The sequence below is a fragment of the Chinchilla lanigera genome, unplaced genomic scaffold (assembly GCF_000276665.1).
Source record: "Chinchilla lanigera isolate Chin_1 unplaced genomic scaffold, ChiLan1.0 scaffold00002, whole genome shotgun sequence".
NCBI classification, from domain to species: domain Eukaryota; kingdom Metazoa; phylum Chordata; class Mammalia; order Rodentia; family Chinchillidae; genus Chinchilla; species Chinchilla lanigera.
In genome coordinates, this window is record NW_004955403.1 from 3,656,088 (window position 1) to 3,670,622 (window position 14,535).

Sequence of the window (14,535 nt, forward strand, 5' to 3'; positions counted from 1 at the left end):
AGCAGAACCACAGGCACCTTTCTTTCTTGAGGCCTGCGATCTCGGAATCCCTTCGCCCCAGCTCTATCTGCACTTTCTCCAGAGCTCCTTGCATCTTACTGTGAGAAGCCAGCACGTTTTCCAGCATGATGGTAACTTTGCAGTTGTCTTCTTTCGCCTCTGCCAACTGTCGCTGGAAGTTTCCCACCTAGAAGAAAATGAAACAAGACAAAGACACCTGATCCTTTCTGGAGACTCCTGGGATAGAGTACAGAAAGCAGGCCTGGTAGGAGGCTGGCAGGAACAAACTAGTATTTTATATTGTGTTTCTTAAATTAATGTGACTCTGAAAGACAGAAAGCTGGGAAACGCAGCAGTCTCCCAGCTCCTGGGGTGACTCAGCGAGCACATGACCTGGACATACTGAGGTCAGTACACTCGGGGCCAGAGTGGACCCAGGCTGTACTGCTCAGCCGTTGTCTCGAGGTCAGCAGAGGGGAACACAGCTGGACCCCACTACCAGTGCTGTATGGGGAAAAGGGAGGAGGAAGTGGAACCTGCTGAAGAAGGATGTAGCTTACAACCTTCGCAAAGAGGCAAAATCTAGCATCTGCAGTCAAGAAATCTGAGATGTGGCTGAATGAATAATATGGTACATATTCACAGTGGAATATTAGCCTTAGAAACAATGATTCTATCACTCCAGCAACATGGCTAGATACGAAGGTCACTATGTTAAGCAAATAAAGTCAGGCACAGAGAGAAAACCGTCCTTACATGTGGTGTGATAAAAAACAGTGAGTTTAAATTTTAGAAACTTATTCCAGTAAAAGACAAGAATCCCCTCAAAATACTTCCCCGCACTTCAATACATTTCTCCCATCATTCTTGCCATTTTCTGAAGCGGTTCTGGAAGTGCTCTTTTGTGTCTTTAGCTGGGCTGTCATGGTTGCCTCAGTATCCTAACGTGATTAGAAAATATTTTTCATGCTCATTTTGACTTTCGGGAAGAGCCCGAAGTCACACAGTACCAGACCCAACGCGTACGGTGGGCGAGGACGTAACATAACGTTTTGGACAGAAATTGCTGTACCAGAAACAATGTGTAACATGGAGTGTAGTCATGATGGGGGATGAAACTGTTTGCTCATTTCTCAGGCTATTTCATTTTTCTGAATTCAATAAGCCCTTATAATATTAAGAGTTCATAGTGTTTCTGGGTACAAACTCAGCTCACACATTTCCATCAAGGTCAAAAAACACAATCAACATTATATTAATGTTGGATCTTAACTATGTGTTTTTTTGGCTTGAGGAGAACTGGGAGATTCCCATTGAGAACTCTGAACGTTGGTCATGACATTTCCTAAAAGCTGCAATCCAAAGCAGCATGACTGCACACTTTCAATGAAATGCTTTGCTTGTGACCCATGATTTATGGCACACTTTGGAATATACCTTCTCTCAACTGTAGCTCATGACTGACTGTATCAAATAAACTGAAACTTGTCACACACTGCTATTATGGTTTGACGTGCCACTTCTTGTATTGAAGATCCCCGCCTTTCCATTACATGGCACATGGCAGCAGCACTTACTGTATTTTTTAATCACAGCCTGTATGTAGAACGTACAAAGTTGATCTCGGGGAAGTAGAGAACAGAACAGAACAGAACAGAACATAAAAAGTTGATCTCGGGGAAGTAGAGAACAGACCAGGGAAGGGCTTGGGGAAGCAGGAAGTTACAGTTTAGACAAAAGAATGTCCCCCCAAAGGCTTCACGTGCTCATAGGTAGGGCTTTTTGAAGGTGAATGAATTACGGGACACTACAGCTAACTCGCTGTTAGGATGTGTGGTCCGGCTGGAAGAGGAGGGCTACCGGAGGTGTAACCTGGGAGGGTATGTTTCCTTCCTCAGTTCCTCCCTTTTCTTTCTGCTTGCAGGTGGCCGTGATGTGAGCACCTTTCCTCCAGTTTGTCCACATGCCATGCTATTGTGCCATGGAGCTGGCCAACCACGGACTATAACCATGAGTCCAAATAAGCCTCTTGTCCTTCAAGTTGTGGGCATCAGTTATTGTGTCAGTATGAGGACACGTTTTTGTACCAGGAGTGGGGTCATTGCTATGAATACTTGACTATGTGGTTTAGAAGCCTTTGGAAATTGTTCACGGAGGAATATGGAAAGGTTAGGTGATGCCAGCTACAAAAGCCCTAGAAGTGTGTAAGCTAAGCTTGATGGGGGATTCTGGTCAGAGATTAGAATATCAGAATGTTGATGAAAATGCAGATAGTAAAGACTAAGCTCAGGAAGTTTCAGCTTGGAATAAAGACTTCATTGGCAGTTGGACTCAGGATCCTGTGTGTTATGCTCTGGTAGGAATTTTGTCTATATTTTCCTCATATCTTAGACTTTGCAGCAGACTAAGATTAGGAATGGGTACTGTTTGCTGCTTTTAGCAAGAGTTATTGTAAGAAACAGGAGAAAAACTCCACCTAAAAAGTTTTTACTTCTGCCAAAAAGGAAGCATTTATAAAATGGGAGAAGAGAGCAGCTTGGTTATTACAAAGACTAGCATTAAAAAGAAGCCAAATATTTTGCATCAGGACAATAGATAGGAAAGATGCATTCAGGGCATCCTAAGAATCAACATGACCCTATACCCGCCATAGGCTCAAGAGCCCCAAAGTGAAAGGCTTTGGTTCAAGAAGCGAGCCCCCGGGCACCCTGTTCATGAATTAGTTCCCCAGGATTCCTTTCGTGGTGTTCAGGCATTCTAGCACTTGAAGGCCTCTGTACACATGATCCAAGGAGGCCCAGTTACTTCTCAGGCTGGTGGCAGACCTTCATTCACATGATGTCAATTTTACCACTATGAAGAATGTAAGAGCTGTGGGTCAGGGAAGCTTCTACCAGATTTCAGAAGGACCAGGAGGCCAGGGAATCTGTGAAGCTATGAGAATGAAGCCAGAAGCACGATGGAAACCCCAGGAAGTCAAAAAAGCCAGGAATATGGAATGACTGAGGAGCGCCACCGGCAGTGAGTGGAGCCACCCCAAGAGGGTGGCCAGGACAGCTGCACCTGGCAATGCGACAGACGTGGGGCCAGCCAAGCCTTTTGGAGTTCATGTCTTGTTGCCTTGTCTTTTCCCAGATGCTGGACATGGGGCCGTAAGATTTCCTATTTGTACTGCTAGGTTCAACCTTGCTTTGGTCCTACTCCTTTTTATCCCCATATCTCTTCCTTTTGGAATGGGAATGTTTACCCCATTATATGTCAGCAGTGTTTTACTTTCTTTCTGATTTTTATGGAGTTTCACAGCTAAGAGTTTGCCTTGAGTCTCAGAGGAGACTCTGGATTTGAACTTTTGAGCAATGCTGGAAATATTAAAACTTGGGCAATTCTTAAGAGATGGACTAAATGCATTTTGCATAGAAAACTTTTATAAGTATTTGGGGTGGAATGCTATGATTTAAGTGAAGAATGCCCTCCGAAGGCCTCATGCACTCCTAGGTGGGGCTTCTGGACGATGAATGAACTATGCGGATGCTACAGCTGACCTGCTGCTAGGAGGTGGGGTCTGCTTGGGAGAGGAGGATCACTGGGGGTGACCAGGCATGGTGCACCTCCCTCCCTGGTAACGCTTGTGCTCTACAGCACAGTAGGATAACTACGGTTGACAACAATACATTGAATATTTCAACATAGCTAGCAAAGAGGATTTTGAATGTTTCTGACACAAGGAAATGATAAATGTCTGAGGTGACAGATGTGCCAATTACTCTGATCTTATCACTACATATTGCATACATATATTAAAATGTCATACAGTACCTGATAAATATATAATTACAATGTATCAGTTAAAATAAAAATTTTTAAAAAGTTTGAGACGTGACTTCTGTTCATATTAAGACTTATTATATGAATATTAAGGGGGAAGCATCTTATCATCTTTTTTGTTTTGAGACAGGGTCTCTTGCTGGCCTAGAATTCACTATGTAGCCAAGGCTGGCTTCCCGACTCAGCCTCCTGAATGCTGCGATCACAGGCGTATGCCACCGTCCCCATACCACTGTTCTGTCTCATCAGTTAAAACATAAACATGAAGATTATTAACAAGGTCAAGAGTTTGCTCTAGTTTTATTTTTTCCCATTACCAGGGATTAAATCCAGGGACAGCTGGGCTACATCCCCAGAGCTTTTGAGACAGGATCTCCATAAATTTCCCAGTGGGAATTGAATTTGTGATCCTCCCGTCTCATCCTCCTGCACTGCTTGGATTACATGTGTTCACCACCACACTTGGCTTTCAGATGAGTTTTAATAGAATTAAGACTATTCTTTTTGATTCATTTAAAAAGTGGGAGTTGTAGATTATGTACTACAAAACTATTCTAAATTTATCTTTCCTCTAGAAAGAGAAATCCTCTTCTGATCAATCCTCACTCTTCTTACTAATGGAAACAAAAGCCAAGGAGCACAGCAGGTGAAAGGTTTCCCAAGCACTGCAGAAAGGAGGGTCCTTGCCTTCTTGCTCTCCCTGTCCTCCAAGGCCTCCAGGTCCCCTTTCAGCTTCTGGCTCTCCTGCAGAGCTGCGTCCCGGCGCCTCACTGCTTGGGACAGCTCCTCCTCGTTTTTCTCAAGAATGGATTTCACCTTAGCAGAAAAAAAGAAACAATAAGTAACTTCCTATTGCACAATAAATCAGTGATTAGAATAACAGCAATTTAGAAACCAAACTTAAGACTTTAAATACGTTTATCCATACTACATATCAATTCCATACTTATTAGCGGCTTGCCCCTTGAAGAGGAAGACAAAAATCTGTGAATAAACACGAACAAAACTAATATATTAGTCAATCTTCATGAAAACAGGAATGGAAACAATAAGGCTAAGAAGCTGAGTGTAAAGGGGGAAGAAAGTGGTTATCACTGAATATTTTCTTTTAAAAATATAAATGCATTAACATAATAAATTTCAAAATAAGTACCAATATCTATAAAATGAGTTAGAGCAGAATAATCCCACTTAGAGGTATTAGAACTTCGTATCTTTGAAACATTTCTAGTAGTCCCATACTATCATTTCAGATGCACTATTTTAAGCATTATTCCTTTTAAAATAGGCCCAAAGAATATTGCAAAAATAGTACAGAGTACCCTGTAGTTCAACACTGAAACCAGAAAATTAGCACTGGGACGTTATTGTTGACAGCTTACAGATTGTACTGTTTTCTCCGTTTCTTTTACCTGCATTCATGTGTGTGCGTGGGGTATGAGTGCACACGTGGCTCTAAGTCACGTGGTGCTGCGTGGACATGAGTGTGACCGCCACAATAACCAGGGTGCACCCTTGCTCTACACCACCACTCCCTTCTGCTACCTCTTTGTAGTTACCCCCCCAAACCTACTCATTTGTTCTCTATTTCTAAAGTCCTTTCAAGAATCTGGTTTTTTCTTAAAAGAATCTGTTTTAACCATTTCAATATAACAACATTTTGAGTAGGTAATACATTCACATTTTTTGAACAGCTTTCTTGAGATATAATTGTCATATAATAAGATGTATAAACAACTGTACAGATTGACGTGTATACAAACCCTTAAAACCATAACAGTGACCATTTTCATTGTCCCAGAAATCTGTCCTTTTGTAACTCACTTTTCTCTGTCCCACACCCCCACCCAAGGGAGCCACTCATCTATTTTCTGTCACAGTCATCTGCATTTCCTAGAATTTTATATAAAAATGTGTATACGTTATAGTGTACGAACTCTTTAACGAAAGGCTTATTTCACTCAGCATAATCATTCTGAGATTCAATTTGTTGCATGTATCAACAGTTCATTCCCTTCTGTTGCTCGGTATTCTATTATTTCTCTGGATTTATCACAATTTATGTATCTGTTCACCTGGTGAGTACACAAGTTGTCTCCATATCTACGCTACTGCAATTAGAGCTGCTGTCAACACAGTGTATGATCTTTGTGCAGTCAGAAGCTCTCATTTATCTTTGGGAAATAGGAATAAAGAGACTACTTACAGTTAATGGTAGTAGTATGCCTCACTTTTTTTTTTTTTTTTTGGTACCAGAAATTGAACTCAGGACCTTGCCCTTGCCAGGCTGGGCTGTATCCCCAGCCCATACCTCAGTTTTCAAGGAAGTAAAAAACTATTTTACAAAGTGGCTGTCCTGTTTTATATTCCCACCGGCAGTGTGTAAGAGTTTCAGCTGCTATACATCCTAACACTTGATATGCACAATTTTACATTTCAGACCTTCTCATAGGCGTGTGGCAGTGTCTCATCGTGGTTTTCTTTGCACTTCTCTAAGGAGTGATGTGTAACACCCATTACCTACTGCCCACAGTTCTGTTTTTGTTTTTGTTTTTTTGAGACAGGGTCTCACCATGTACACTTCAGGTTGGCCTTGAACTCACTACTTAGTCCAGACTGGCCAAGAACTCACAGTAATCCTCCTGCCTCAGGCTCCCAAGTGCTGAGATTACAGGTGCATGCCACCACACCTGGCCCATATTACCATTTTTCAGGGTAAAATGTTTTCAAATATTTTGCCCATTCTTCAAATTCACAGATTTCATCCTGTGTTTTCTTCTAGGAGTTTTATGATACATTTGAGTTAATTTTTATACATGACGTGAGGTATGAAAACCCAATTATCCCAGCACCATTTGTTGAAAAAACTAACCTTTCACGGCCATTTTGTTGAAAATGTTCATAAATTATTTTGAACAGGTAGCAAATTTGTATTATTTTTTAGATACAAAAGGTAAAAATAAAAAAAGAGTTTGGCTACCCCTTCCTTCTTCCCAAGCACTGCCAATTTATTATGATGATTCATTTTAGAGATATCCTGTGTATATACAAGTACATATGTATATATTCTTTATCTCTACCATTTCTGTATGCAAATAGTAAAGTACTATACATACACATACACATATATAGGGAGGTCTCTAGATAATATGTATATAATTATATATAATATAATTATGAGTCTTCATATTTTTTAAAATGGGAATTGGTAAGTGACAAATACAAATGACATCTTAGGGAAATTTCAGATTTGTGTAAGAATGAAGAAAGCTGTAAACAATCCAAAAAGATAATCCTTGAAGATACACAATATTAACAAGGAAATAAAGCCAATTAATAATGTCGCCTGAAACCATCATTCTGGCTATCATATATTTTGGACATAGAAAAATTATATATGCAATTCTGCTTGCTTCCAGTCTTGTTATTTAACCAGTAACACTCCGGAAGGTAACCCTATGCACACTTCCTATGTACCAGATACCATAAATGCAGGGAAATGTCCTAGAACGGTGGTAGCAAAGCTATGGCATGCATGCTATTTATTTTTCTTTTAAGACAAAAGATGTTAATGTATGAGTTCTTTTGATTTATAAACTAAAACCTAGTATTCAGGTTAAACAGAAGTGAGCACTGCATGATAAGTAAGTGGGCTCTGGGTTGCAGTCTGGTCATCATCTCTAATAGGTTCGCCACCACTGTCCTAGAAGTACCACTGCGGCGTCCAAGTTGTGACACACACTGCCCAACTCCTCTCTGTGGGAAGGAGGACCACTTTACCCTCCCATCAGCAACAAGGACTACCTTTGCTCACTTCTTCCTCACCATTCTTGTATTTCTTTAAAATTTAACCTGCAACATCTAAAATGCTTTAATTTTTCCATAAGCATCTAGTAACAGTGCAAAGGATGGTAACTTACAGGTCTAAAAAATCTATTGGATTTTGTTCAAGAAAGTATGCACGAAAGAATATGGTTTTTAACATTTTACCAGGATTATATATATATATATATATATATATATATATATACACAAAATCTCTATATATGCATATATATGCCATTAACAAAAATGTTTACAGCAAGTATCTAAATAATAGTCTACTTCACAAGACAATGTTTAGCACTTTATAAAGCAAATGGAGATTTTAGTACGTTTTCTTGGGAAAACGTCCCAATGTTCAATTTCTAGAGATTTCTTGGATGAACATATTTCTGTTCTAAAATCTAGTTTTATTCAATGGTCTTAGCTCAAAAATTAAGGTTAGGTAGAATCTTTGAATTTTTTTTTTCTTTTTTGTCTTTTTGAGACAGGGTTTCAATATGCAGTTCAGGCTGGCCTTGAACTCACTTTGTAGCCCAGGATGGCCTCGAACTTGCAATGATCCTCTTGCCTCAGCCTCCCAAGTGCTGGAATTATAGATATGAATCTTCATATTTATTTATTCATTCACTCATTTATTTATTTTTGGTATCAGAAATCAAACTCAGGACCTTGTGTTTTCCAGGCAGGCACTGTGCTGCTGAGCGGTATCACTGGTTGAATATTTTATTTTATTGATTGACTGACTGATTTATTGTCTTTTTGAGACAGGGTTTCTTGCTATGCAGTTCAGGCTGGCCTTGAACTCGAAACAATCCTCCTGCCTCAGCCTCCCAAGTGCTGAGATTAAAGGTGTGTGCCACCACACCCAGCTGAATTTTTAAAAGATCAAAATTAGATTTAAAAACCTCTATCATTACATTTAAGCCAATTTTTCTAGTCCAAAATATAAATTATATGATAGCCAGAAGGATGGTTTCAGGCTGCATTGTCCATTTGCTTTATTTCCCTGTTAATATGTGTATCTTCAAGGATTATCCTTTTGGATTTACAACTTTCTTCATTTGTACACAATCCTGAAATTTCCCTAAGATGTAATTTGTATGTCACTTACCAAATCCCGTTTTAAAAAATGTGATGACGACTCATGATTAAGCAAGGGTCTTGAGGCAAGAATTTCTATTTTGCCCTCTAGTCTTCCCTCCATGGTTTTGATGGCATTCAAGAGCGTCTTCAGGGAGATTCTGGAGTCTCCAAGCTCCGCGGCGCACGTCCTCACAGAAGGCAGAGCAGGCGCGAAGGTCACGCGCTTTGTGGGGTTCGAAACAACACTGGGCAGGCCAACCGCGGAACTTCTTGTCTTCGCGCTACTCCCATACGGCCTGGCGCTCTCGGGGGGTTTCGAAGATGTGGGCCTCTCTGGAGATTTCCTTCTTCTTGGCGGCATCACCAGTTAAAAACAATCAAACCAGCTAAACCTAAACTAGAGATATTTCCCAAGGAGTTCTCACGCTACGAGGAGAAACGGTAGGATGCTCCTGAAGCCTCAGTGAGAAAAACGTGTTCCTTGCTTTCGGAATGAAAAGACCACGCTGCAGAGTGCGAGCTAGGGAAGACAGCCCTTAAACCAAAGCCCACACTGAGTGAGCCCCGCTTCACGAGTGCAGCCCCTTCCCGAGTCAGCAGTTGGCTGGGCGGAACCCTCAGACTGTTCCAGCCAGGACAGATTCCACTGCCTCGGTTACCAGGTGCATAGGGACACGAATGTCATAGACACAGAGGTTACACATGCACATGCCGAGCGCCAAGGGTTCTGAAAGATCTACTTACACATGTGGTAAATACGTGATCATTGAAATCAATCACTTTTTTTGTAACACAGTCTTGGTTACGTCCTCCATTAGATGTTTTATATATTTTGCTTGTTTAAATACTGCTCTGTATTCACTTGTCAAAATGTTAAGTGACCTACACAGGTTTCCAGCCTCAGCAGCCACTGTGCCGAATAAGCACCTTCACCGCGAGTCCCTTTCAGGTGAGCTTGCCTATTGCAGGCATACCTTGTAGGCACTGAGTTCTGAGTTTGTCTACAGCCCAAAAAACAGAAGTACTTATTCCTCATATCTGCCAAGATTTTTAAGGCTCAAATTAAAAAACCACTTCCTTTATGAAGGTATTTCTCAGTGCTTTCCATCATAATAGCATCCCCATGAATATTTATTCATATAATTTATTCTTTTCTGAAAGACACAACTTTCTATTCTAGAATAAAGTGCACGGAGTACCTTCCTAAACATCTGTTAGAAGCAAGCTGAATGTCCTAACCCTGCGCCGAGTATCTGCTGCTGTTCTAATGTTTTCGTGTGTGGCTCTGTGGCTTGGCAGACTCTTGGAGACAGGAGCCAACAGATGTGAGTGGGGTGGAGTGGAGAGAGCGCCCACATGGTGGCACGCGCCTGTCCTCGCGGCACTCGGAGACTGAGACGGACCACAAGATCCAGCTCAGCCCGGACAACTTAGGGACCTCGGGAGACCTTGACTCAAAACAAAAATTAAACAGGGCTGGGGATGTAGCTCGGTCAGGGTTCAATCTCCAGCGAGAAAGACAGAGAGAGAGAGAGAGAGAGAGTGAATGAACATACCCGTATACTCATCTTTCTCGTACTACACGGTAAGGTGGGAAGAAAGGCATCAATTAATTTCTTAAGAATGAAAACAAGCTACTAGCAATCTGGCAGCAATACGCTTTTGTAGCTATTAATCACACCTGAGCATACTTCGCTTCAAGAGTCTTATTTAACTTCTGTAGATGGTCATTCTGTAAACTGGTTTCAGCAAAAGAATGTAGTTGTTCTTCTAGCTGTTTAACTTTTACCTAGAGGAAAAATATAAAAAAAACAACATAAGCCTCATATATCTCAAAGGCAGGATGTTATGACATTTACAAATTACAGAAACATTAACTGCATCCTTGTCTGCTCAAGGGTTCACACACAGGCATGTTCTGCATATTTTCTGGTATATATGTCAGGGTTCAATTAAAGAAAGTATTAAACAAAAAACAAAACCTCTTAGCTAATCTCTAAATTAAGGTCAGAAATACAGTGACTCATGGGGGCCGGGCTAACATGTCTGAACCCAGGCAGGGGAGGTGGAGGAGGCAAGGGGTAGAGTAGTGTGAGACTAAGGAACTCACACCGATACGTGTTTAAAAACAGTAACCAGGGGCTGGGGATTTAGCTCAGAGGCAAAAGCGCCTGCCTGGCATGCGCAAGGTCGTGAGTTCGGTTCCCAGTACCAGAGAAAAACCAAAAAAAAAAAATAAAAATAAAAAAATAAAAATAAAAACAGTAACCATGTTGGGGCTCTTTCAGACATATTTGGTAATGCCCCACCTACCCAACATTCAACTTAAAAAAACGTTAGCAGACAAAGTGGAATCCTCTGCCCAGTCTCTCCTAATCAAATCTCCCATCTACCCTAGGGTCAAAAACTGATGCATCTGGTGTTTATCATTCCCATAGTTGAAAAATAATTTCACTACCTATGTATCCTTAAACAGTAGACAGAAATGAGATTCGCCTATGTTAGTACACGTAACTATGGTGCACCTGTTTTATATACTCTCTTATACATACCGTTTTAAAACTGCATCACTACTTTAGGGGGAAATTTGACAAAATCTAGTAAAATTCAAGATATGTACCTCACACAACCTAGAAATTCTACTTTTAAGATTATACCTAGCTCAGAGAATCTTTTGGATATAAGTACAAGACACATGGACAAGAATTTATCATGGCAGTATTATTTGTAATCATTTGCAAGAAACTGGAAACTAAATATCCAGCAACAGATGAGATAAATGCATGTGACATGTTTATGTAATGGAGCACCATACAGCACTGACTATAAATGAAACATGCTTGAATATGAGGGACAGTTTCTGACAGCCTGACACCTGAAATCAGGATTTATATCCTTCATTAGCAAGTCCATTCTGAAAATGTCGTCTTCTGCATAATACAATTCCTTTGTATATCTGAACTCCACTATCACCCACTTGAGGCTGCAGACAGCTGGCCAGCATGGTATGTGGGGTATGCAGCTCTTCCTTTAAAATACCTTGCAGGGGTATGTGCTACACACGCGTGTTCCCCAGGCCAGGGTCGTCTGTGCCTGTGGACTGTGCCAGCCCAACCTGATGTGAAAGCACCGGTGTGGCCAAGGTTACACAAGGTAGATGGTTCCACTTACATGCGTCATTCCTCTGGAAAATACTAACTGCAAGCATGTAAATAGTGGATAGTTATCTTTTTATTAGATAGTGACACCTTCTTCTCAAGCATGGCTTATGTCTCCCTTTCAGATCGCCTGCCTCTTCTGACTGCCTGTCGCCTGCCACGCCAAAGGTGAACCCTTGGGCAGACGAGGATGCAGTGAATGCTGGCAGTCTCGCAAGCCTCTGCCCAACTGGTGGGCACCAAGCCCAACAGGGCTGCACTTCGTCCTGCTGAGTCCTGTGGTGCCCAGCTACGGTTTACCCTGGAATCACTTCAGGAACTTTGACAAGTACTGACGGGCAGGACTTATCCCCTAAGGTGCTCGCTTCATTGTTTTAGGTTGGAATTCTGGTCACAAAGGTCTTGGGTTAATAATATCCCTTAGTTACTGCAGGTCTGCAATCTCCTGGACGAGTGTATGGTGAAGCCTAAATAAAGAGAGGTGAATGGAATGATTTCAGGACTCCAGGAGGATCAAAGCCCTCTCACAGAATTCGAGATTGGCTAAGACCAAGACCTCTGGATGGCCCCGTATTTATCTGGTTATCAGAAGAAGGGAGGGGAGTACTCAAGAAGGGTGGAACCTCTCAAGGACTTCTCCCAATAAGGTATTAAATCAATCCACCCAGCAGTAAGATGCCTGAAGCTACAGTCTATCTAGTTGAGGTTGGATCCACGTGTCCTTGGCTGTGATCTTGTCTTATCCTTTGAGGCTCTCTGGCTTCATCCGTCACTACAAGTTTTAGTAGGAATTAGTGACTCACAGAGGTTCATTTACTATTAGTCAGTCTTCCACTTTCAGACAAGGAGCGTAGACCTTGGACAGATTCACACGTGAACATGAAAAGCCAACTGATTAATTTCAGTCCTGCTCAGGGCTGCTTCACAGTGGTCTCCACCAACAGGGATTTCCCTCCTCTATTTTATATTCAGTTATTCTTTTTAGGAACGTGTTGTAAAAATCCATCAAAAAAGACAGCACAGGCTCTCTACATTCCCTGAGTGACCATGCATAAAATAACTACAATAAGGCTACAGATCACCCCAGCCTGGGCTTGGGCTTGGCATCGTCCTATCACTGTGGAAGTGGCCTGGACTTACTGAAGGGACAAACTTTGGGTGGGTCAGAGCCCGAAGAATTAGAAAATGATTAGTCTTCTAAATGTTTAGTCTTCTAAAACATCAACCAACATTTGGCTTGACAATTAATATTTAAAATTCAGTCAATAAAAATCTGAAAGTAAATCCCATACCTGGAGTTTTCCCTTTTCATAAGCCAGTTTGTTTTTGCTCTCAGTAATTTTTCCCAAAACTTTTTCCACCTTCTGCCGGGCAAGCTGATAAAGGAAACACAGGTATCAGTACTTCTGGGATGGAAAGAAATAGCCATGTTCCTTTACAAACAAGTACTCGTACCCTAACTATTTCTGCAGCCTACTTTGTGACCTTACTATTAAGACTCATACTTACTGGTACTCTGCCTCTTAGTCTTTGGTGGCTAACTGGTCATGGTGCTAACAGGCGACACGTATAAATCTTGCCGATGAAGATATGAACCCTTTACAGTCTGCCATTCTTTGTACATTAATTCTTTTCTGTGTCAGTTAATCCTTTGCAGCTGTGAGCCAACCAGATGTGGTGTGGTTGTATCAGGGGCTAGAGATAGTTTGAGGAATATCATACAGTTCTTTAAAAACACAGGAGCTGAAAATGACCACTACTCAGTTGCCACAGAAAAACAGAATAAAAAATAACCTCTAAACAGAACAAAACAAATGTTTATTGGCGACAAGCTCATTGTTTGATCCTTTGATCAAGAGGATTACGTGGGACATTACTGAAAGTTTCACATTTCATGAAATTACATGTATTCATTATTGAAATATCCTTTAATAATGACAATTCTTTTCCATATGTTTTCCTCAGATCTCTCTAAAAACATGAGTGTATATTTTTAATAAATTTCAGTCTTGCTGGTGTTTATTACACGAGGGCCACTATTAGTGACTGAACACGGAACTCAGCACCCTCCCCTTCACTGTCAGCGTCGGGTCTTAGTACCAGGAGGCCTGGTATCTGCCGTCTCCCAAATGACCTCCATGAACCAAGAGTGGGGATACCAGACACAAAGCAAATGTGACCAGGAGCCCGAGATCTGTCGCTCAGGCTGAGGAGCGGCACCACGGATCGTCTGCAGCAAACCGTGAGCTCACGGCCTCACTTATGTTGGCAGATGCTGTGTGCGGACATAACTCTCTGGCTCATTCTGGTTAATCTGTGGATACTAAGATGGGATGCTTGTGAAGGAGTTTCAGGCCAAAGTATCAGCTCTTGCTCGCTGTTTTACCCTGGGCAGCGGGATGAAGACGACGCCACACACCCGGCGCACGGTGCACACGAGGACGTTCTCCTCTGTCCCCAGCAGTTACAGCTCCCCCTCAGTCACCTCTGTGCAGTGCACTTTATTTCGTGTTGTGACCCCGAAAGCAAAAGCCCGTTCCGAGCTTATTATATGGCTCTGTTTTTAAAAAAGTCATTATGTTTTTCTACTAAGGTAAAGGAAAGTGTTTTTCTTTTTCTTCTTGTTTTTTTTTTTTTTTTTTTT

The 14,535-nt window shown here is 41.5% G+C and overlaps 1 protein-coding gene across 3 annotated transcripts in view; it reads right to left on the reverse strand.

The window, feature by feature from the left end:
- Window positions 1-14,535, reverse strand: part of Ccdc150 (coiled-coil domain containing 150) — a 75,142-nt gene that overhangs the window by 10,886 nt on the left and 49,721 nt on the right. For all 3 annotated transcript variants that reach the window (XM_013512113.1, XM_013512117.1, XM_013512120.1), the window contains 4 exons: window positions 13,184-13,267; window positions 10,415-10,522; window positions 4,513-4,641; window positions 18-187 (listed from right to left, as the gene is read on the reverse strand). In XM_013512113.1, coding sequence (XP_013367567.1) covers window positions 18-187; window positions 4,513-4,641; window positions 10,415-10,522; window positions 13,184-13,267 — 491 coding nt within the window. The remainder of the gene's footprint in view (window positions 1-17; window positions 188-4,512; window positions 4,642-10,414; window positions 10,523-13,183; window positions 13,268-14,535) is intronic.